Below are 23,138 nucleotides of genomic sequence, written 5' to 3'. Positions count from 1 at the left end.
GCATGGAGGACTATATCTGTGTGTATGCGGAGAAAGATTCTTGAGCAGGCTGTGTGCCGGTTTGTCTGATATGGTCCCGCCTGAGTGATGTTCTTCAATGTATTTTTAATTATCATCCGTAAACACTGATGCAAAAAGCTTTTGCATGCAATTCTGAACACCTTGTCCTTACACTATGCTCTGGTTTGAGAAGTGTAGGAGAGATGGGGAGAGGGGGAGTAAATAGATGGATAAGGAGGACATGAGGGAGGGAGGAGGGGGCTGCAGTTTGGTCCTGATGCCAGTGTTTCTGCTGTAACCTTCGTTGCTATCGAGCTGCAGCAAGGTCTACCCTGCAAGTTTAACCATTGGCTCTTCACTTTGGCCATGAGGCATGTGATTTAGATGCTGGCCAATGAAAAATCTGTTGCTCTCTTCCATAGCTTGCCTGTTTAAAGAGACAGAGCCACGAAGACTTTGGATGTGCAGTTTTTTTGTATGGTTGTGTCCATGCACCATAATACCGGTGTTTTGCTATCTACATGATCAGGCAGGTGTCAGTATGAGAAGAAAGCAGCATTTGTGTGAGAATGGAAGATCTCTTGGGCGATTGAGGCAGAGCTTGTATAATGAACCAGAGAACACACATTTTCACACCCATACGCAGAATCGTTCATGCGGAGATTAGAGAAGACACTAAAGCCTAGATTCCCTCCCCTCCTTTTTGTCAGACTATTAAATACATCTCTCTCTCTCTCACACACACACACACACACACACAGACGTTTCTCCATTTTTCCACACTCTTACATGCCGTCTGCCGCACATGCGCTCTCAGGGTGCGCGTACACGCACACACGCCACTAGCACACACACCCAAGCATGCGCCTCCTGCCACAGAGGCTGATTAGCTTGCGAGATCTGTCTACAGCATTCAGGAAAAACAGAGCAAGAGGCAGAGCATCGGCTGAGCTGCTTCGGCGAGTCTGATGCCGCATGTGGATTAAATAGCGGGGCTGCTGAAGAGAGCTGCATTGTACTGACAGGACTGGTATTGTGCTCTATGGACTGTGCACTCTGAACACAACTCGCTGGGAACACTGGGCCTGGGTCCTGGAGCTCTGCGTTGGGGGAGGGGAGTCGACGCAGGGAGAGAAAGAAAGGATGTTTTTCCAGACCACCGCTCTTTTGTAGTTTGACTTTCGACTAAAGGCCCTATCTCTTTGGCATTTCTGTGTCCCCTTGATTCCTTCATCCTCTCTATCTCCTTTCATCCATTTCCTCCTGCTGTTACCTGTGTTGTTGTTGTTTTCTTTCTTCCGCTTGTCATCCCTCAGTCTCCGTTAGCTATTGGCTCATCTTCATCTTTCTCCCTATCTCGCGTAATTCCACTTCCTACGGCATCCTCTCTGTGTCCTTCAGACTGTACCGTCTCTTTGACTCTCCATCTTTGTCTGTTCCACCCCTCGCCACTTTCTTCCCCTCCGGCTAAATCGGGGTCAGCTCTGCTCACCTGCTGGGATGAGATGTAGTCCCTTTGGCCTGTGGATCTGGGCGGCTCCTGGCGGGCCGTTCACAGGGGACACTTGCCTGCAGATCGCCGTGGAGCCTGCTCAGTGTTTTTCAGGAGGGCCTAGTTCTCGTACTGCTTGGACTTTCACTGCCGCTTGCTCCCCGCCTCTTGGGGGCAGCCGTCACTCTGGAGCATCCCGGCCTGCTAGGCTGTGGCCTCTCTGCCCACACCCTGACCACACCCACATGCCGCTGGGGCACCCGCCGCGCTTCGGCCCCCGTGCACTTCCGTGCCTCTTGCCTTTGTCAGCGGTCTATGCCATCCGTCACCCTCAGCATGGGTGTACTGGAGGCCATTGACCCGCCGCCCTCTTCCTGCCCCTCACCTGTGCCCGGAGGCTACCGGCTGGCCCACTCCTCCAGCTACAGCCCCCTACAGGGGAGAAGAGGGTCAGAGCTGGAGCTCGGGGCAGCTGCAGATGGGGTGCTGGATGGGGATGGTCAGGCCACCGAGCGTAGGACCCCCTTCATGGATCTATTCTGTGACACCTGCTCCAAACCCTGGCTGATTGGCTGGTGGGACCAGGTAGGGCCAGCATGAACAGAAAAAGGATACTTAATATCTGTTATCAAACAGTCGGTCAGGTCCAAGTAAGAGGCAAGACTGTTTGTTCAGCAGAGAGATAAAAATGTGGAGATGCAAGTAGGACAGGGTAAAAAGAAAAGTTCCAGGTGTTGTGTCCTGTAATGCTTCTGGATCAGACTACATGTGATAATGTGATGATGTTTGTTGCATGTTCGGTGTATCCAAATTTGTACCGCTCTCCTTAGCTCAAGTGTGATTTTAAACCTGAGCTCTAAACTTATCTAAAAAAAGTGTAACTTTGTGTGGCTGGGAGAAAATGGCTGCAGCTGTAGCTCTTGGCTTATGTTGTTTATGTGCCTAGAGATGGACAGAACCTTTACACTGGGCTTGTGTCTCAGGATGCTTCAACCCCTTTCTTACCACCGCCTCTCTCCCTTCCTTAAGCCTTCTCTCCATTGCTCTCAGTCTGTCCTGGGACTTGGCTACATCTGGTCAATATTTGGTAGTGTAGGACCAGCTTTTCTGCATAGTTCCTTCATCCAAGAGTTGTGTACTGTTGGTGAGGTTAGATGTGAATATTGATGATAGTGAAATTAAACAGAGACACTTTTTGTGCCCCAATGTTTTTAATTCTTTTTCGCAATAAACCTTAAGCCTTAACCTTGGTCATGGGCTATTTAAAATCTGTTGTTGCAGATACAATTAAAAACATTGGGACACAATCAGTGACGCGATGCATTCTCTTGTTAATTGTTGAATGACATATAGGTTTCATCTAAGCTGATTATTGGACCTGTAGATATTAGCCTATTAAAATGCCTAAGCATTTAAAATAATTTTGGTAACACTTTAAAATAGCGATCAATTCCCTATTTACAATTAGTTGCTTATTAGCATGCCTATAATTAACATATTAGCTTGTTTATTTGTACTTATAAAGCACATATTCTGCATGACCATATTCTACATCCCTAATACCCATCCTACCCAATACCTAAACTTAACAACTACCTTACTAACTATTAAGAAGCAGAAAATTAGGAGTTTATTGAGGCAATAGTCATAGTTAATAATTTTATAATCACTAGAATTGGACTTCAAAACAAAGTGTGGCCATAATTGTATTATTACTATTTAAAGTGGTTAATTTATTCAGTGTCAGTACATTTAATTAGAAAGATTTAAATGTAAATAGAGGTTTTGTTTCCACTTTATCAGACTCAAACATCAAACTCAATCTTGGTAAATAAAGGCAACAGATACTATCAGACTCCCCTAGTAACACATATTTGTAATAATTTGCTCTGATTTACTTTCCACATGATCTGGTATCATCTTGGTCCTCCAGAGGATGCATGCTAAAAACAGTTGGCACTCTGTGAATGTTTTAATAATGACTCAGCACAGTACAAACAGAGCCTTGGTACAGTATGTAATATGCACTTGCAGAGGAAAGAGGATTTTGTAATGACGCTTTATATAAACTCACAGCTTGACTGTGTAAGGTAGACATTGTGTATTGATCCCTGAGGGAAAATTCAGGAAGATTCAGGTTCACAGTGAGTGGGTTGATAGCTGTGACAGAGAACTGACTTGGACTTACTTAAAAATTACACTTAACATTGATTGTTATTTTTCCTGTTGTGTTGTTGATTAGAAATTGTGCATTATTTGCGTCTTTAAACCCATTATTTTCAGATGATTTAACAACAATGATGATGCATTTAATAGAAATGCATTTGCATATGTCTGATACACACACATCCATGTAATATAGGAATGAAATGACATGCAGACCATGAAGGAGAATGAATAGAAACACAATCAATGGAAAATATGACTGCAGAGGGTGATTAAATAGCATTAGCAAAATGGAGAGAATGTGGAGGACGGAGATAAAGAGAGACAGGAAACGAAAATGGGGGCTTAAAGAGAGAGATAAAGACAGAATGGAGGAGTGCAAGAGATGGTGAGTGATACAGAGAGTGTTGACCTTGGAGGAGGTCAGAGACAGACACCTGCCTACTCTCTCAGATTGTCACCCAACCCATCGCCTCGCTCCCATCATGCTGCAGGAGGGACTGTGAGGAGGCAGTTGCTAAGGAAACCTGCTGGTTTCCATGGAGATTGTAATGTGTGAAGGACCAGTCAGTGGGACAGACCAGGGGTCTTATCGAAGTTGTGCTGTGTGACTGTGTACTTGTGATGCGTTATCTGCTGAAGTTGCACAATTTCAGTCATTTAAGGCACATATTTGTTCTAATTTTGTTGCACAGACCTTTGTTCTCCTATTTGTTAGAGCAATGGTTTGCAGAGACTTAAGGAGACAAGTCCACAATGCTCTCCCCCCGATAGCCATCACTTAATTAGATTTTAATTAAAGACGAGCCCTTCCTCTAACCACACAATGTTACAGCTACAACATTAGAAATGCCTTAGGTTTATTTGCATTTACAATATCTGCACTCTGTATTAGCACAAACTGCATATGACCTTGCAGTACCACATACCATGGTGGCATTCAGACATTTTCAATATATGTTTTATATCTATATGCAATAGCGAAAGTAAACATCTAAATAATACAGACAAAAAGTAAGTTTTAAAGGGACAGATTACCCATAAATGAAAATTCTGCCATAATTTACCCATCATCATTTTGAAAAAATTTCTGTCCAAACAAGGAAAGTCAGTGGGTTCCAATATTGTTCAGAACAGTTTTCTTCTTCATCATCTTCATTTTTGAGAATTTTGGTGGGGTTGAACTATCCATTTAAAACAATGTACAGTATTTGGCATATAATCATGTATTAGTACATAATGCCTGTTTGTAATAAAGTTTCTGCTCAGATAGACTTTTTATTTTTCTGCCTTATTACCATCTACTGTGTACTTATCACTCTCCCTTTTTCTCTGTCTGTCTATCCCCATCTTTCCCCTTCTGATCTCTAGTTCAAGAGGATGTTAAACAGGGAACTGTCTCATCTGTCTGAGATGAGCCGCTCGGGAAATCAGGTGTCTGAATACATCTCCACAACCTTCCTAGGTGAGTGAGTCTGCGCACGCTCCGCTCTGTACATCTCAGCCTTGCTACTATTTTCAGAAGCGCAGAACCTTAGTTTCAACACTGCAGTATGTTATACTTGAGTATATTCACTGCTCTGAAAAACTCAGTGCTTACCGATTTAAAATTAGCTGTCATATGTTAAAGGTTTATACTTTGGTTGTGTCTCAGACAAACAGAATGAGGTGGAGATCCCCTCTCCTACACTCCGGGAGCGAGATAAACCAATGTCTCACATCAGTGGTGTCAAGAAGCTTACACATAGCTCGAGCCTCACTAGTGCAGCCCTGCCCCGCTTCGGGGTCAAAACGGAACAGGAGGACTCACTGGCCAGGGTACAGGCACAATGCATGCATACTAACTCAGAACTTTACCAACACCCAATCTTCTACCATTACTACTAGTTATTGGTATGAAAAAGTTAGTTTGTCAGATGGATTTGATGATTTAATTTACTATTCTTTACAGGAGTTGAATGACTTAAACAAGTGGGGCCTTAATATCTTCCATGTGGCTGAGTACTCCAATAACAGACCTCTAAGTTGCATCATGTTTGCTATATTCCAGGTGTGTGGTCCTTGTTTTTTTTCTTTTTAAGTTCCTGTGTTGTTCTGTACTTTTTAAATAGGTCAGATTTATCTCAGATTTAAACTTGAACAATCACAAAATCGTTTCTTATAATCCCCATATCAATCTTTTACTTAGTGACAATTTTCAGTGGCTGTGTGGAAATGTGTTTGAACTTTCTGTCCTGCACATGCCACTGTGTTCTGCTGAACTAACTCACTCAACTACATAGTTAACTTTTAAAATGGATATTTTCATAATATTTCACAGAATGTTCCCTGTATCAGTGTTCCTGCTGAGTTGTGAATGTAAGTTTGCAGTCTGTTTTGAATGTGATGCAATAAAAAAAGCATTAGCAGAGAACTAATTTCCTTAATGCTGTATGTAAACATAACTGAAATATACCAGCTGAACTGAAGCAAATCAGACTTGAGGCCTTAAATATAATGATAAATATATATTTCATAAATCGTTCTCACTATTTAAGAATAGCAGAGTCTAGACCACAGCTGTAACAAAAAAGGCACAGAGAAACAATATCATTGGAATAACTTTCGGAACAATTTTTCCAGGCTGACGAACAATAAAAACATTGACACCTGATCAGAAACCACCCTGCTATAATAAGCTAGAGAATTTAAAGTGACAGACAAGCGTGTACTTAGAATAAACACTATATTATCTGATGCTGTGGTCGCTAATATAGATATCTTTATAGTTATCGTTCTTGGTGTGAACAAGGCTTTTTACTGGAATCAAAATACGAATCTAATTGAAACAGGAAATCAGTACTGATTCCCAGCAAAATGCTAGTTAAAACAGCAAACATTGTTATTTATATTGACTCGTGATACTTTATTTCCACTCTTTATGTTCTGTCTACAATCTGCGATGCGTTAAAGGAAAGGGATCTATTGAAGACATTTCGGATCCCAGTGGACACGTTTATCACTTATGTGATGACACTGGAAGACCACTACCATGCCAACGTGGCCTATCACAACAGCCTGCATGCCGCTGATGTCACACAGTCAACACATGTGCTGCTCTCCACACCGGCACTGGATGTGAGTATATGCCAACATGGGACTGCCAGTGCCCATGCAAAAGCAAAAAGTTGTATTATCTGAAAACAGATTTCATAGTCAGCACTGACACTTTACATAATGACCATCATACTATGGTATCTTCCCACCAGGCTGTTTTCACTGATCTTGAAATCCTGGCTGCATTGTTTGCTGCTGCCATTCATGATGTAGACCACCCTGGAGTTTCCAACCAGTTCCTCATCAACACCAGTAAGTGTACATTGTAAAAATAATGATGATGTCCTCTGAGAACTAGTTTATGGCAGCACAAAATCATAGGCCTCAACAATAAGAATGTATTCAGCTTTTTTACTGTACTTGGAACAAAAGGAACATATTTTTTAACAACCAATTTTTATATAATCTAGAAATAATATTAAGTAAAATGATACGAATACTAAATACATTTGCATTACAGATACATTTTTTATGCAAACATGAGTGATGTTTTTTTTTACTGATGCTTCCAAGACTATCACAGATTTAATCAAACTGCATCTGTGTTAGTCAGCTTGATCATTATAAGGACGGGAAAAAAATCGGTTCACATATGAATCTTGATTCTATCTTCTGCCAATTCGCATTGATTCACAAAATTCAAAAATGGTTTTTATAGTGTTATATTTAACTTGCTGACTGTACTATCAAGGGTTATTAACATGTTAGTGTTATTAATCACAGGAAGCTGCGGAAAGGGCTCAATACTTTTGCTGATGGACATACAGCTGATGTGCAAGCACAAATGCTGCCTCTCAGAAGCAATGTGACCTGAATTCGCTTTCAAAGCTTATTGCGCTTAAATGGTCAAATACACACATAATTATGTCAAAATGCACATTGTGTGGAGCACACAGTCTATGATGCCAAATGGGAACATAAAAAGCTTTGAGAAAATCAGATGTAACAGTAAATTAGATCTGTGCGTTTGTTCTTAAAGTGTAAGCAGCTTAATAAACTTTGCCGTTTGTTACATTAATGTTAATAAAATAAATAAATAAAATCCATCTGAATCGTACTGTGAGGTAATAAATGTTTCCCACCCCTTGAGATAATATATCGGTAGCTAGGCTTGCCATGGTATGTGATAATACCTGTTACTGAATTTTATACTGTTTGTTAATATACTGCATCTGAGGCTAAATATTGTAAATAAAATGGGCAAAATCAGCAAAATCGTCCTCACTTGTTTATGTAAAGGACCCAAGAAGACCCTGAAATCCGCTGATAGCCTGTCCTGCTCTTTTCTTACAGACTCAGAACTGGCATTAATGTACAATGATGAATCTGTACTGGAGAACCACCATCTGGCTGTAGGTTTCAAGCTTCTGCATGAGGAGAACTGTGACATCTTTCAGAACCTCACCAAAAGGCAACGACAGAGTCTGCGCAAGCTAGTCATCGACATGGTTAGACCCTGATGGCACTGCACTGAACCTCAGTTGTTTTTGTTTTTATTACAGAGGGTCAACATTTTTAATGGACACTTTAATTTCCTTGTCTTTCCAGGTTCTGGCAACAGACATGTCAAAGCACATGAGCTTGCTGGCAGATTTAAAGACGATGGTTGAGACCAAGAAAGTGACAAGTTCAGGTGTGCTGATGCTGGACCATTATAATGACCGAATACAGGTGTGTGTCTTTATCATGCAACAAAACAGTTCAACACTATGACATGAGTCTGTGAGTGCAGTATAGAAAAAAAAGACAGACTACTTAGTCACAAGTGTGTATTTGTATGTATGTGTGTGTAGGTCCTGAGGAACATGGTGCACTGTGCTGACCTTAGTAACCCAACCAAGCCCCTGGCAGTGTACAGGCAATGGACTGAGCGTATTATGGAGGAGTTCTTCCGGCAGGGCGATAAAGAGCGAGAGCGTGGGATGGAAATCAGCCCCATGTGTGACAAACACACTGCGTCTGTGGAAAAGAGTCAGGTACACGTATAAGCACCTACACAAGCATACATTCTCAACCTTCTGGCATAAGCTGCTCCTTAACGGTCTCACTACATGTTGGGTTTCATTGTTCAGGTGGGATTTATTGATTATATTGTGCATCCCCTGTGGGAGACCTGGGGGGACCTTGTCCACCCTGATGCTCAGGAAATTTTGGACACCCTTGAGGACAACCGGGACTGGTACCAAAGCACCATTCCCCAGAGCCCATCGCCACCGCCGGACGGCCCAGATAATGAGCTTGAATCCTGCACGAACAAATTCCAGTTTGAGCTCACCCTGGAGGGAGAGCCAGGACAGGACAGCACTCCCAGTCATAACCACATAGACAGCTGTGGTCAAGAGGCAAAGAAAGAAGACGAGGAGGCAGATGAAGAGGCTGAGGAGGACGAGATAGAGGAAAAAATGGAGGACGGTGAGGAGGTGACAGAGGTCGTGGTCGAGAGGTCGGGACCGAGGCGACTGCAGGTTCAGTCAGTAGTTGAAGAGGAAGATGAGAGACAGTCTGATGAGAGCCCCGTGGAGGAGACGGAGGAGGAGGAGAAGTCATCCTCTCCTACAGATGACACGTAATACTCAAGACTGAAGGAACAGCTGTCTGGCCCAGGGGGCTAAGTAGGGGCAATTCTTCAAAAACTCTGTCCCAATTCCGCTCACATAGGACTCTTCTGTTTCTGCTAGCTAGACCATGAACAGAATACGTCTTGTGTGCCAATCCAATAAGACATTTGATTTTATTTTTCAAAAAGGGAACAAAATAATATTGATATCATAGAAGTATTGAACACAGCAACTGTAGATTTGGAGTGCGAGCTGGAGTCCGTCCAGCAGCAGCAAGGGTGAGGTTTGACAGAAAACCAGAATTGCGGTGGGGTTTGTAAAGGGCCATTACGTCAGTGTAGCACTCTGGAATTTCTACACATACACAAACACACATCCACAGACATACATGCCTACATTTTAACCTTATATAACAATACCACAGCACATGCAAACACACAGCTGTGTGTCTGTGTATGTGTTCAGGGGGCTTGGATCTGAAAGGAATCTCTTTGGGAAAAAGCCATCATAAAAAGGAGCATCAGTGTCAATAATCAGTTTTTAAAGCATTCTAACAGCGACTTGAATCCTCAGAATTCACACGCTGAGTGAAATCTGAGACTCTTTTTCAATTTCTGTCATAGAGAGAACACAGTTGCATCTGCCGGGAGAAAATAAGATAACGTCTGCTGTCCAGAAGACTGTGGAGGGATGAGTATGTCGGAAATGATTTGTTAGTGGGTCCCACCCCCTCTTACCCTTTACCCAGGAGTGCTACCAGTGCAAGATGGCCGTGTGCCTTTCAGAAACACCAGCTTCAACTCTGGAGCTGTTGTGAAGCAATGCATCGTGGGACAGGGGTGTCTGCTTTTGTCTTCATTTTTGATTGTCTCTTTCTCTTTTTAAGCAATCTATCTCCATTGAATATGGTTCGTGCCAGCATGGAGCATTCACATTGTCTTTGCAATAGTTCCTGCTCTCATCTGTCAGTCTTCCTCTGTTGCGTTCAAGCCAACCAAGCATTTAGGGCCAACATTAGATTTATCACTGTCATTGCTTACAAACTGCCCTCACTTTCCATGTGAATAATTAATGATAGTCACTTTCTGAGGATAAGCCATGTGACGCTTTGAAACATATGTTTTGCCTTCTTTTTATTTTGTTTTGTTATGTCCATTCCTGCCAAATTTGTAAAAGCAACAGTCTCGTCAACTGCAGGACACATTCGCACAGACTCTCTCACCTTCACCCACTCATGCTGGTAATGCATTCTCTACACCACAACACACTAAGTTATGTATTGCCAAAGGAATGAGTGCTAAACTGATAAGTTGGAGGAGCCTCGATCAGTCGCTAGAACAGAGGATGGGGAGAGAAGTTGAAGCATATCTGAGAGAGAAAGACGTTGGTGGCTAGATGTTGGAAAGACATGCAGCCATATTGAGTTTGATGCTTTTTTGCCTTAATGTCAACTGTAGGGTTTCTACCTGTCATTTTGTGGAATAATAAGATGTTGGCATTAGATCCCAGATTATTTGTTTCATGTCTTATATGCCTTCCTAAATAAATTCACAATAGCTCCATCTGGAGGTGTTGGGTATTTTTTCTGCATGGCAAAGTGACTGTAATGCAGTACAGACAGAAAGCAGGTCATACCATTAAAGGAAACTTTTGCTCGTCTAATGTATTTCATGTCCAGCATCTTTTAGTGGTGTCTATTTGACTTTCACCAATGTTTAAAGGGAGACAGAGAGAGACAGAATGAAAAGAATGAATGAGAGTGAGTTCTCAGGTTGATGTTAGATTTGCAATATTGCCTCTCTCTTCTCTCAGAATTTGGTTTGGTTTGGTTTTAGTTCAGTTGAATGAATCAATTGTTGCTATATTGTGAGTATCCCTCTTGAAATAAAATGGCAAGCTAGTTCCTGCTGGTCAGTAGCTTAGCTTTAGACAAGCCTGTGCCGGTCAGAGCAGTAACTCGAGGTCAAACCAGTACGTATGTGATAACTGAACTCGTCTGTGACAGGATTAGAGGATGTCACGGTGAAAGTTTTCATTTGGTGGACTACAGGAGGAAAGGCCGAGGTTACACGATCGGTTTGTGTGATTCCCATAAACATTTGCCTGTCTTACCTTAAAATTGCTTTGTTGTGTGGCTTTACGTTAATGTTGTGAGCACTACGCTAACAAATAATATTTGCCATTTTAACACGACACTGTAGCAATTGTTTCTTATTAAGAAATTATTCAAATTAATTCCTTGCTGCCATTCTTTTGGGATATCAAAAGGAAAAACAAGTGTTTTCTTTGAACAGTTTGTGTACAGTTTTTATTTTTGTATCATTCTGGTTTGATGGTTTGGAAATCAAAAAACTACTATCTTATATAAATAGTAGACGAATCACTGCTTGTTTTGTATATACTGTAATGTTGAATTGTAAATTTGAAATCTCTCAGAATCAGTCACTGTCACAATGAATCACTTTTAGTTATACTGAACTGTAGTTGAATTGTGGAATTTCATCATTTCATTTATTTCTCTTGTCATCTCCCTGCCATTCATTTGGGGGATTTTAGTCAACCTCCCACCACCTTTAAATGTGAATATTTGAAATGTATTGGAAAACAGACTAATCATCCATTGTTTCTAAAAACTTGTCTTTACCAGCACTTTATTTTTTCTGTAGGAAGCTGTTGTGAGATGGCTGATATCAGGGGAATGGTATAGAGTGTTGTATAGCATGGCACAGAGTAAGCACTTTGAATGGCTTGGTCCAAACGTCGTCTCTTTGGTCCTGAATGCCATTTTCTGCTAAAGCACTGAGCAACATCAGCTACTCTGTGTCAATAATCTAGACTGTAATGGCTTTTAATAGGGTTTTTAAATACTTCTGTGAGGTTAATGACCAAGAGACAGTCGGAAAGATGATGAGGCTGAATCGGAGAACAGTTTTTCTTTGTACTTTGAAGTCACGCCTCATGAGACTCTCCAATGAAATTATTCTCTGGGCTTTAAATAATATGTTACTTGTTCACAAGTTATGGTAATAATATAAATGAAAAAGAAAACACAGGAAAATGATTGTAATATTTGTACATTATATTGCTGTAATGTGTATAATGTGTCCAAGTTATTTTATATTATATTATTTTTATGAAAGGTTTTCCTCTGAGAGAACTAAGTTGTCATTTTGTGAATAAAATGCATTTAATAAGCAAACAGCTATATATAAAAAAACAAATATATAAATATATACCAGTATATTTTTTTCTTTCACTGTTCAGTACTGTAAAGTGTGTTGAAAATACAAATAAAGGACGATTTTTCTAATAAATGCAATATCTGAATTATTATTATTATTTTTTTTTTATCTGCAATCTCACAACTGCAACATGTAACCAGGCTGATTTCTGTGTATGATCACTACACGCCTCATGACAACAAAACACCGAAAATATTTTGCATCATCTGTTTAGAAGATGAAGTGGTATTTAGCAAAACAGTAGTTAATATATATTTGGTGAGAGAGTTACAGTCAGTAATGTGTGACACTTTACTGACCCCTACAGACTGGCTTTATTTAAAGACAAAGGTTTCTAGTAAAACACAATTGTTGAATGGTTGCTGTATTATTGTTAAAAACCGAAGGTGTTTTTTTTTTTTTTTTTTTTTTTACATTTTTAGTAGCTTAATAATGTATACACTCTGAAGCTGTCCTATATAGGACCTGTGATTTTTTTTTTTTTCATTTAAAATAAAACAATTTCTATATATTTAAGTATAAATTATTCATGAAAGAGAAGTGTTAATAACCTATTTAAGACGTAATTTCACTGTTTAAATATGTGAGAATAGGAAAAATGTCTTTAAATTGAAGGTAGGGGGCAGAGTTGTGTCACCAACTACACTAGAACTTGCATTTCCCTGTGTTTAGTTTTTGTAAGATGCTCTTTACAATAAATGATAATATATTGTTTAAATGTTTGGTAACAAAACAACATCCACTATTTTCTCTTATGGTACAGCTCTCACCTGCATGTGACGTAGTTTTATCCTCATGACCTCCTCTTTATCCTTTGACCTGGCTATATTAAAGCAAACATTCAGTCAGTTAATCATCATACATGAAACCGTTCATAACGCCTTTTTACTTTTAACCATGGAACTTTAGACAAAGTTACAAATTAAGCTTTGTTTAAAGGTATTATAATTGCTGGACTTTGTTATAGTCATTTGGAAATTCAGTTAATAGCCTCGTTAATACGGCCACAGTTGCCTATTTGTCAAAATTTACTAACTATTTACCTGAAGTCCTGAAACTTTGGGTTAAAATAAGTTCTCAGAACTAAATTACCCAACCCATTACTAATTTAAATCCTTACAAACATTTTAAACAACTTGTATGCGGTTAAAATAAGTTTAGCACAGTCAGCGAGTAGCTACAACATAGGCTTGCAGAAAAACCGCGCGCGGGCTTTTCGCACGTCACGTGAACACATTGTTTTCATTTCAAGCTTCAATTATTTCTGAAATAATGATTATGTTTACAATTATTTATGCAAAAAAGGATTTAATCCTGCCACTGTGTTGGAAGGAGCTGATCTGTCAGTAGGTTATTTAAATTATTTAAATTTAAATGAAATTATAAAGAAAGAAAGAAACGATTGAATAAATACGTTTAAAAATAAATAGATACACAAATAAACCAAAACATAAACGAAAAAAAAGTAAATAAAAGTTAAATACGAATACAAAAATTAGAAATAAATACAGAAAATACCAAATAAAGGAAAAGAGTAATAAAAAATACATTCAGGATTAATTTTATTACAAATGTACTGTATTTGTTTTTTGTTTTTTTATCAAGTCGTTTATTTATTTATTTAATTATATATTTGTTTGGTTATTTTTTATTTCTGGTTTCAGGTTTCAGGTTTGGTCCTCCATAGGTGGGACGCTTTGCCTAAATATATGGTAGCTGATTTATTATTACGCATATCATTGATTTTGCTAAAAAAAAAAAGCTAAAAAAAAATAAATAAATAAATGAAAAAGGCAAATCCATCCTTTTTATGACTGCATTACCCACAATGCCGCATTCCTCCGCTTGAATCCACCAATCACATGAGAACACCGCTCATCTTGGTGACGTAAAAACGGTGTAAGAACGCTCTTCGGAAGTTACTGTCTTACAATTTTTTTTTAGATCTCTTTGACTAATTAGACAAGCGCACATATAATTTAGGCGCTGTTTATTGAAACATTATACTTCCTATCGTGACACTGCATTGTTTATCACTTCAGATCGGTGAGTATTTGAGTGTGCTCGGCTGGCCGTGTGTGCGGAAGCCATTTCAGATTGAATTAACGAGCATGATGCAAATAAGACATTTTATAGACGGATTTATCTGCGACCATCGCTTGAATGAAGAATAACGTTGATTTGTTTAGCCTTTTGTAAACCATTGGTATGAGATCTGTGTTTATGAATGGATTAGATGTACTGTGAGATGATGTTCAGTTGAACAATGCACTGTGCCTTTATTTTGCTCCGAGGTCACACGCCTCTGGTGGGAGTCTGCGTTTGTCCCTTCTTTTCCTGAGGCATCATGACCTGCCTGCACCTGCTGGTGACTTTGGGCTTTGCTGTCAGCTTGGGGACAACTGTAGAGGTTCAGCGGCCACGAGGAGTGCCACTGACAAGTAAAGTCATATATCATTTATCATTTATTCTGCATTAAACCACATTCTGGTCTAACTGGCTTAACTCATATTTTGTCTAAAAAAATAAAGAGAAACATTTTTATGAGGAGAACAAGCCTTTCACCTGTCTCGATGGATCCCGGACTATTCCTTTTGACCGTGTGAATGATGACTACTGTGACTGCAAGGATGGTTCAGATGAGCCAGGTACTTCATTTTTTAATTTGGTTTATAATTTAAGAAGGATTATCTTGCAAGTCTTTAATTGAGAGCTTCTCTCCTCCGATTTATATTTAAAGTCATTTAGCAGTGAAACGCTTTCCTGAAAACTCTGCCTAGTTTTTACATTTAAAAGGTTGTTAAAGGGTATCAATTACTCACCCTCATGTCATTTCAAACCATAAAACATTTGTTTTGCATAGAGAGATTTCTATGCTTTTTTTTTTTAATTCATGCTGCTGAAACTTTGGAAGTGTCAAAAATTTCATAAATGCATTGTAAAAGTAAATCATTGGTATGGTAAAAGTCTTCTAAAGAGACATGATCACTTTATATGGTGAGTAGATTTAATTTAGGCTTTTACTGACATATAAACATTGATCAACACTAGTTAATCACGATTAATCGCATCCAAGATAGAAGTTTTTGTTTACATAATATGTGCACATTGTGTGTATATTTATTAAGTATATATAAATACACACACTAAATATATTTTGAAAATATTTGCATGTGTATACACTAATATATTTATATTTATATATTTTATATCATATAAATATATTTAATATAAAAATAACATTTTTCTTAAATATATACATTTGTATTTATATATGCATAATAAACGTACACAGTATACACACATTTTGTAAACAAAAACTTTAGCTTTATAACTATAAACACTATATGTGTTGGACAGCACGTATATAAAGCATATCAAATATGATAAACGGAAGCTTTGACATTCTTGTGTGACACTCCGGAACAAAACTGTGTTTGTGCTATAACAAAAATGTGCTAAAAAACAACAAATAAGGGCTAAATATTACTCTATGCATACATATTAATAATAATAAAAAATCCTGCATGGCTTCCTTTCTTGTATGAAACACAAAAGAAGACATCTAAAAGAATACAAACGCTGCCCTTTTTCATTCAATCCGTGGAAGTGAATGAAGAGTATGACTTCATTGTGTTGAAAGAGAAAGAGGTTGAGTACAACAGATCTCAGAGTTGTAATATTGTGTGTGAACTGTCTCCAGTACATGATGCCGTATAGTTTGGCATCGTGCGTGACAGTTGTTTCTGTCGGTCCTCAGGCACCGCTGCTTGTCCGAATGGCAGCTTCCATTGCACCAATGCTGGTTACAGGCCCATGTTTATCCCATCCTCCCGGATTAATGATGGCATCTGTGGTAAGATGACTCTGCATTTGGAAATTTCTCCTCAGCAGTGTTCAATGAATGGAATGGTATTACATTTGAAATCTTTCCTCACCACAGACTGCTGCGACACTACTGATGAGTACAACAGCGGAGCCATATGTGAAAATACCTGCAAGTGAGTTCTCTATTTTTTTTTTTTTGCGCTGTAGAAATGTTAAATAGCATAAAAATAAATGCAGTACACATTTGTTTTTATGAGAACAAAGATCTGTGAAAATATTTATTTGTTTTACTTTCCAGTTTTACTTATGATGCAAAGGCTATAAGCACATTGATATATGAGCGATTTGTTTGGTTCTTAGGGAACTAGGTCGTAAAGAGCGGGAAGTTCTGCAGAAGATGGCTGAGATCACTAAAGAGGGCTTTCTCCTGAAGCAGCAGCTCATTGAGGAAGCCAAGAAAGGACGAGAAGAAAAGCAGGTAAGATTTGTCATAATGCTTCGGTTTCCTTTTTTATCATCATACACTTTGTTCAGCTGCTAGTGTTGCAAAAATCTTAGCGAATGTTAGTTTTTAAACATGATGAAATGTTGCAGTCATATTTGCTTTGCTTGGTTTTTTCTGTTTTTATTGTACTCTCACATGCAACAGAAATCATCCAGTTCCCACATTAAAGGATTGCCTGTATGCGGTGCACTTTTAAAAACCCATATTCTTTCTGAAGGTTTTGGCAAATGTAAAATGCTATCTCTTCTGTAGGGTAAAGTGACTGATATGCAGGAAAATAAGAAACAGCTCGAGGAGAAAGTGGAAGCACTGAGGACGGTGAAAGAGACTGCAGAGCAGCCTGAGAAGGAAGCTAAAGAGCGCCACCTCAAGGCCTGGGAAGGTGAGTGAAGCTGCTAATATTTATACCTTTAATCCACTTGAAAACTGACATATAGTGTTTAGTTTGCAGTCTGGCTCATTTCATCAAATGTTTGTCATTAATGCTGATCTAATCTGTTTTTTAACTTTATTCCAGAGCAAAAGGCAGCTATTCGCTTGGAGAAGGACAAAGCCAAAATGGCAGAAGCCTTTTCGGAGCTGGATGATAATGCAGATGGCTTGTAAGTGCCAATGATTATATATTTTCTCTCTCTCTGATTGTGCATATAGCTAGAGAATGATTATAATCTGGCGTGTTGTCTCTGTGTCAGTGTGTCTGTTTCTGAGCTTCAGTCTCATGTTGAACTGGACCCAGATGCCGATGGCACACTTACTGAAACTGAAGTCCAGGTGTGTTTGCATTTAAGCATTTCTCAGTCAAAATGTGCTTGCTATCTTTGAGTCTATTGGCACTAATTTAGAAGCCTGCTTTGTGATTTATTTAGGGACTGATGGGAGGAGCTGCGCAGGTGGACACGTCAACATTTGAGAGTGTTTGGACCAACATTAAAGACAAGTACCACTCAGAGGTTAGTAGAGACATGTCACGTTAAATGACTTCTGAAGTTGTTTTTGGTAACACTTTGTGTCATATTAAATCTCTTTAAAACAATTAAGACGCAAACAATCAAAGTGATAAAGCTATATAAACTATAACAAAAATGAACATAGAAAATTAAAACTTTAAGTATGACAAGTAGTCATTTAACTACATATTGTAATTAATATGCTTAATTTATTATACAAAGATATAAAAAGTATTAACTAACTATATTAAAAAAATTAAATAATCTCATTCTGTTTCCTCTTTTTTCTTTTTTTTAGATAAATTATTAAATAGCTCAACAATGTTAGTTATTTACGCTGCCTTTTAAAACTTTGGGATCATTACCAATTTTTTATTTTATTTTATAAAAGTGCCTTATGCTCACCAAGGCTGCATTTATTTGATCAATAATACATTAAAAAGAGTTATATCATGGAATATTGTTGCAATTAAAACGTACTGTTTTCTATATCAATGTTTTAAAATTGAGTTTCATAAACGTGATTTCAAAGCTGAATTTATTTTTCAGCGTTTATTTTAAATAGAAATCTTTCGCAACAATGTAATAGTGTAGTTAGTTATTTTGTACTTTAAATTGTCTTTTAATTTGATTACATGTCTTGCTTTATGTCATGTCTACTTGGTGTAAAAGAAACAAAACAAATCAGTTTTTCTGTAATTCCACGTTCATTGAACTCAAGAGCCCATTAGCATGTATTTTGACTGTTCCTCCGTTCTCTCTCAGTCCCAGCCTGAGGAACCTGCCCCAGTGGAAACGCCTCCAGATGAAGTGAAGGAACCAGTTGTAGACAATGACTCCGAGCCGTACCCAGAAGACGACATCTCTGAGGAAGACGACGAGGAAGAGGATGACGAAGATGATTATCATGAAGACGATGATAAGGTGAGTGTGTGTATCGCACAGAAAACCTGAGCGAGCATTAACTTCAATGGTGTTTAGATCCACAGTGACATTTTGATTCTTCTATTAACACTTCTCCTCTTGACATTTAAAGTCCTTAACCTTTAACTCATATCCTGAGGCGCAGTGGCAAAGGTCTTACAACATAGTGTGCTATAACTCATGCTCACCGTACTGTGCAGGTGTAAAAATGATATCTGTATATGAGCGTGGTTGTGTTTTGTGCAGGCGCCGCCCACCGTTAAGACTCCAGAGAAGAGTCAGGAAGATGAGGAAGCCATGCCACCCTATGATCCAGACACCCAGGCCCTCATCGAAGGTTGGCTCTGCTGCCGGTCCTATTCATCAATCCGTTTGTACTCATCGAGCTGTTCTTTGTCTTGCTCTGCTAACCAACTGTTCTCTGGTTCACAGCTGCTCAGAAGGCCAGAGATGACTTTGAGGATTCAGAGAAAGCTCTTCGGGAGATGGACGATCAAATCAGGTTTGTTCAATGCTGCTGTCTTCCACAAAATGGTCAAAAGAAGTTGAGTTTGAAATCAAGTGGGAGTGTAGCGAACTGAAATTCTCATTGGTCTGAGTTTGACTTATGGTTGCATCACTTGCGTCCTTCGATGCATACGCAGTGTTCTCTGACGCCGGTGCGCAGGAGTGTTGAGTTTTCCTTTGATTGTGTTGCAGAAATATTGAAAAGGAGCTGTCGTTTGATTTCGGCCCTGATGCCGAGTTCACCTACATGTACAGCCAGTGCTACGAACTTACCACTAGCGAGTAAGTGAAACCAGCGTTTGTTGTTTTGGAGTGATATTTTTGTGCTGTGATTTATTTCTGTGTTCTGTTTGCTTTTAGGTACGTCTACAGGCTCTGTCCTTTCAACCGGGTTTCACAGAAACCCAAGTATGGGGGCTCAGAGACCAACCTTGGGTAAGAAAAACAGCTTAAACCAGAGCAACCAGGGTGGTTTGGTTTTAGAGGTTTTCGGGCACTTTTCAGTTGCTTTGATTATGCAGGGATGCATTAAGTTGATCAGAAGCAACAGTGAAGACTTTTACAGTTTTTATAAAGATTTCAGTTTACATTAATTATTTACAAAAATTGTTTTTTTTACATTCATAATCAGAAATTTTTCTTGAGCAGCAGATAAGCATATTAGAATAATTTCTGAAGAATCACGTGACGCTAAAAACTGGAGTAATGATACTGAGGGAAACAAAGCTTTGCATCACAGGAATAAGTTATATTTTAAAATATATAAAAATGGAAAACATTTTTATAATATTTCACAGTATTAATGTTTTTATTTTGATCAAATAAATGCAGTATTCATGAGAATAAGACTCTTTAAAAAACATTTGCTATTTAACACTTATTTAAAGGTAATTTTTAAAACTAATATTTTAGTAGCACTTTTAAATATGATCTTTTTTGAAAACCTCAAAATGAATAACCCCTTTGTTTTTCGTGACATTATAATCTTGTAATGCTTCAGCGTCTAAATTTACTTCTTTTTAAAATTAACTTTTTTTTTGGGATCTCCTATAATTCACAGTCTCTGACTCACAGCTTTTAATATTGCCTTATGTAGTGGTATGAGTCCTATACTTTTTTTATTTTTTATTATGATGCATCGATAGCAATCAACTAAACACCTGATTGGTGTTAACAGCCTAAACCTGTTAAGACCAGCAAACCACCGTAGACCGGTTTTAGCTTTTTCTTTTCTTCAATATCACATCACTTTGTCATCACATTTTGCAGTATCATGGCGTGAGTGTTTTTGACAGTATTTAATAAAAGATGCTCACATTCCCAGGACATGGGGAAGTTGGTCAGGGCCTGAAAATAATAAGTACTTGGTGATGAAATACGAGCATGGCACTGGGTGCTGGCAAGGTCCGAACAGATCAACTACAGTAAGTACCGGCTCTTTCATTGCTTCCTCTGTGCCATTCACGCTGGGAGTTTTTCTGCTAAGTGTGTCTTTGTGTGGTAGGTGAAGCTGACTTGTGGGAAGGAGACTGTGGTGACCTCGACGTCGGAGCCGAGTCGCTGTGAATACCTAATGGAGTTCACCACTCCTGCAGTGTGCCAAGAGCCAAACAACACTGAGCGCTCGCCACATGGCCACGAGGAGCTCTAGACTCCACGAGGAGCTTGCTGATGCATGGTGTGCCACAAAATACATTCAGACTCTATTTTAAACGTCTAAAGCACTCTAAATGGAAAAAAAACAAGGCTTAATTTTTCAATTATCGTAGGGTCTAAATCGGTTTTATGCATTTTTCACACTTTGAATGTAATGGAGTCTGGGTTTTGCCATAGTGTTGACAGTTTACTGCAGGTTGTGTTAATAGATTCAGTTAGCCTTCGTGTATGTGCAACATTATGAACTTTATAACTGAAGACAGTTCTGTATATAATATTGCTTCGTTCCACCAATGCATGCACCAATAATCAACAACATTTGCATTCTGTTTATATCAAATTTGGAAAACTGTCTTTAGCTGTCTGGAGCAAGTGTGCATATGTCAAGAATTATACACGAAAGATCTTGTCTTGTTTTGTCTGGAGTTGTAGCTTAAACGCCTTTGACTTTGTTCAGATTACAGTAAACTAACTTGCAAATTTCTTGAAATCAGCTTTTGCATCTATACTGATGCACACTGTGCATTATCATCAATTTATGACCCTAAAGTGCAGTTAAATGTGTATTATGTTCTTCAGAATACATTAAATGTTTGCGTGTGGAGACAAATCAATATTAACTTTTCCCCCCTTCTCTGTCTCTTGGGTCTGTAGGTTGTTGCTCTGTGGGAACATTAACTTCATTTCCTGTTCAGGCTGTTTAAGAACATCTTCCATTAGTTGTGAATCTGCTAAATGAGGCTGGGAGAACATTACATGTGGTAAACTGCAATGTTTTGTTGTTTTTACTGGGGTAAACTCTGATCTCTTTACATTCCATGGATAATTATGAAATTCAACAAAAATAATTGTGACTTGTTCAAAAATGTACTCTACTGTCTAGTTTATGAACACAGTCTGATAGCCTTTTTCCCTTTGGCTGCGTAAGAAAAACTGTGACGGTTAAGCACTTTTGAAATAAATTCAACTTCATATTTCAAACATTGTTGTGGCTTGTTGAAAAATGATCTTAGTTGTCCTAAATGAAACCGATTCAGGATCAGTGCTGGGTATTAGCTGATAACAATTAAGATGGATTAAATAATCAGGTTCCAAGAATTAGTATTAGATTACCGTATATTACTTTTAAAAATACTGTGAGTCAAACTACAGTTATGATTATGCAATGATTACATATTATTCACACAAAAGCAATAAATCATTCATTCCTAAAAAAGCCTACTGCTCGTATACATGCATTCAGAAAGCCTTCCAGTTTTGTGGACATCCACACAAAGACACTAGTCACTAGTCAGGTGGATCTAAATACACAAAACATTGAGAGGTCACACGGTATTTGAGCACTGGATGTACAAAAAATCATACCAATTTTAAGTGTTGCATCAACTACACGTTAGTGTTTGTTTGAATTATCACTCAGTTATTTAACTACATATTACAATTTCTTTGGAAGGCTTTTGTCTTTTTAACCACATTAAATGCACAATCTTGTTATTTCTTATTTACATGTATTGCAGGAATTCTTAGCTTTTTTTTTTTTTTGGTAGCTGAACCTCTTTCGTTTTTTTTTTACTTAACTCACAAACCACATTTGTGAAACGTTGACATAATGTAGTGTTTAATGCACCTCATGTTATGCAACATTTTTTTTTTTCTCTCTTTGTATTTTTATGTCCGTATGGTACAAGAATATCCTGTTGTATTTGATATATGTGTTCAGTCAGAAGTGATCAAAAAGTAGTCTCTTTATATTACCTGAAATGTGTAATGTAATGGATTACATTACTAACTACAATTTTTGTCATGTAGTTTGAAATCAGTAATGGACTACCTTACAGAAAATCCATACACTACACCAGGGTTATTCAGATCTTGTCCTGGAGGGCCAATGCACTGCAGAATTCATCTCCAACCCTGATCAAACACACCTGAGCCTGTTAATCAGTGTCTTCAGGATCATTAGAAAATCACAGGTAGGTGTGTTTGATCAGAGTTGAAGCTAAACTCTGCAGTGCACTGGCCCTCCAGGACAAGATTTGAATAACCCTGGTGTAGTGTATGAATTTTCTCTAAGTTATTTTTTATTTCAGTATCAGTTTAATAGACCCTTCCCCTGAACTGCATAAGGACTTGTGCAACCGTTAAGTGCATTATCTGGTTATTTGAAGTACTTTTAGACTGTATACAACAAAATAGCTTTGAGTAGTGCATAATTAC

General features: G+C 38.5%; 2 protein-coding genes across 2 annotated transcripts in view; both read left to right on the top strand.

Annotated features, from left to right (window-relative positions):
* LOC113082913 (cAMP-specific 3',5'-cyclic phosphodiesterase 4C) overlaps positions 1 to 10,313 on the top strand; it is a 52,580-nt gene extending 42,267 nt beyond the window's left edge. Inside the window, exons 7-15 of the mRNA XM_026254336.1 lie at positions 5,030 to 5,123; positions 5,313 to 5,476; positions 5,610 to 5,708; positions 6,611 to 6,775; positions 6,907 to 7,006; positions 8,048 to 8,202; positions 8,303 to 8,425; positions 8,548 to 8,730; positions 8,827 to 10,313. Coding sequence (XP_026110121.1) covers positions 5,030 to 5,123; positions 5,313 to 5,476; positions 5,610 to 5,708; positions 6,611 to 6,775; positions 6,907 to 7,006; positions 8,048 to 8,202; positions 8,303 to 8,425; positions 8,548 to 8,730; positions 8,827 to 9,324 — 1,581 coding nt within the window. The 3' untranslated portion in view covers positions 9,325 to 10,313. The remainder of the gene's footprint in view (positions 1 to 5,029; positions 5,124 to 5,312; positions 5,477 to 5,609; positions 5,709 to 6,610; positions 6,776 to 6,906; positions 7,007 to 8,047; positions 8,203 to 8,302; positions 8,426 to 8,547; positions 8,731 to 8,826) is intronic.
* Positions 10,314 to 14,415: 4,102 nt separating this feature from the next.
* On the top strand, positions 14,416 to 21,902 carry LOC113082921 (glucosidase 2 subunit beta-like). The gene is made up of 18 exons (XM_026254344.1): positions 14,416 to 14,600; positions 14,849 to 14,995; positions 15,086 to 15,202; positions 16,315 to 16,410; positions 16,498 to 16,555; positions 16,743 to 16,860; positions 17,140 to 17,269; positions 17,405 to 17,489; positions 17,580 to 17,658; positions 17,754 to 17,837; positions 18,600 to 18,758; positions 19,005 to 19,095; positions 19,191 to 19,260; positions 19,458 to 19,547; positions 19,626 to 19,700; positions 20,590 to 20,689; positions 20,770 to 20,943; positions 21,576 to 21,902. Exons 2-17 carry the CDS (start codon positions 14,902 to 14,904, stop codon positions 20,914 to 20,916), a joined length of 1,593 nt encoding a protein of 530 aa, XP_026110129.1. The 5' UTR covers positions 14,416 to 14,600; positions 14,849 to 14,901; the 3' UTR covers positions 20,917 to 20,943; positions 21,576 to 21,902.
* The last annotated feature ends 1,236 nt before the right edge of the window (positions 21,903 to 23,138 follow it).

The sequence above is a fragment of the Carassius auratus genome, chromosome 5, assembly GCF_003368295.1.
Source record: "Carassius auratus strain Wakin chromosome 5, ASM336829v1, whole genome shotgun sequence".
NCBI classification, from domain to species: Eukaryota; Metazoa; Chordata; class Actinopteri; order Cypriniformes; family Cyprinidae; genus Carassius; species Carassius auratus.
The sequence above is the reverse complement of the archived record's forward strand: the minus strand, read 5'-3'. Positions and strand labels throughout refer to the sequence as shown.

Coding starts and splice junctions, on each gene's coding strand:
- LOC113082921 (XM_026254344.1), top strand. CDS start 14,902: ATGACCTGCCTGCACCTGCTGGTGACTTTGGGCTTTGCTGTCAGCTTG. Junction 19,261..19,457: donor GAGATGGACGATCAAATCAG/GTTTGTTCAATG, acceptor ATTGTGTTGCAG/AAATATTGAAAAGGAGCTGT. Junction 19,701..20,589: donor GGCTCAGAGACCAACCTTGG/GTAAGAAAAACA, acceptor TCACATTCCCAG/GACATGGGGAAGTTGGTCAG.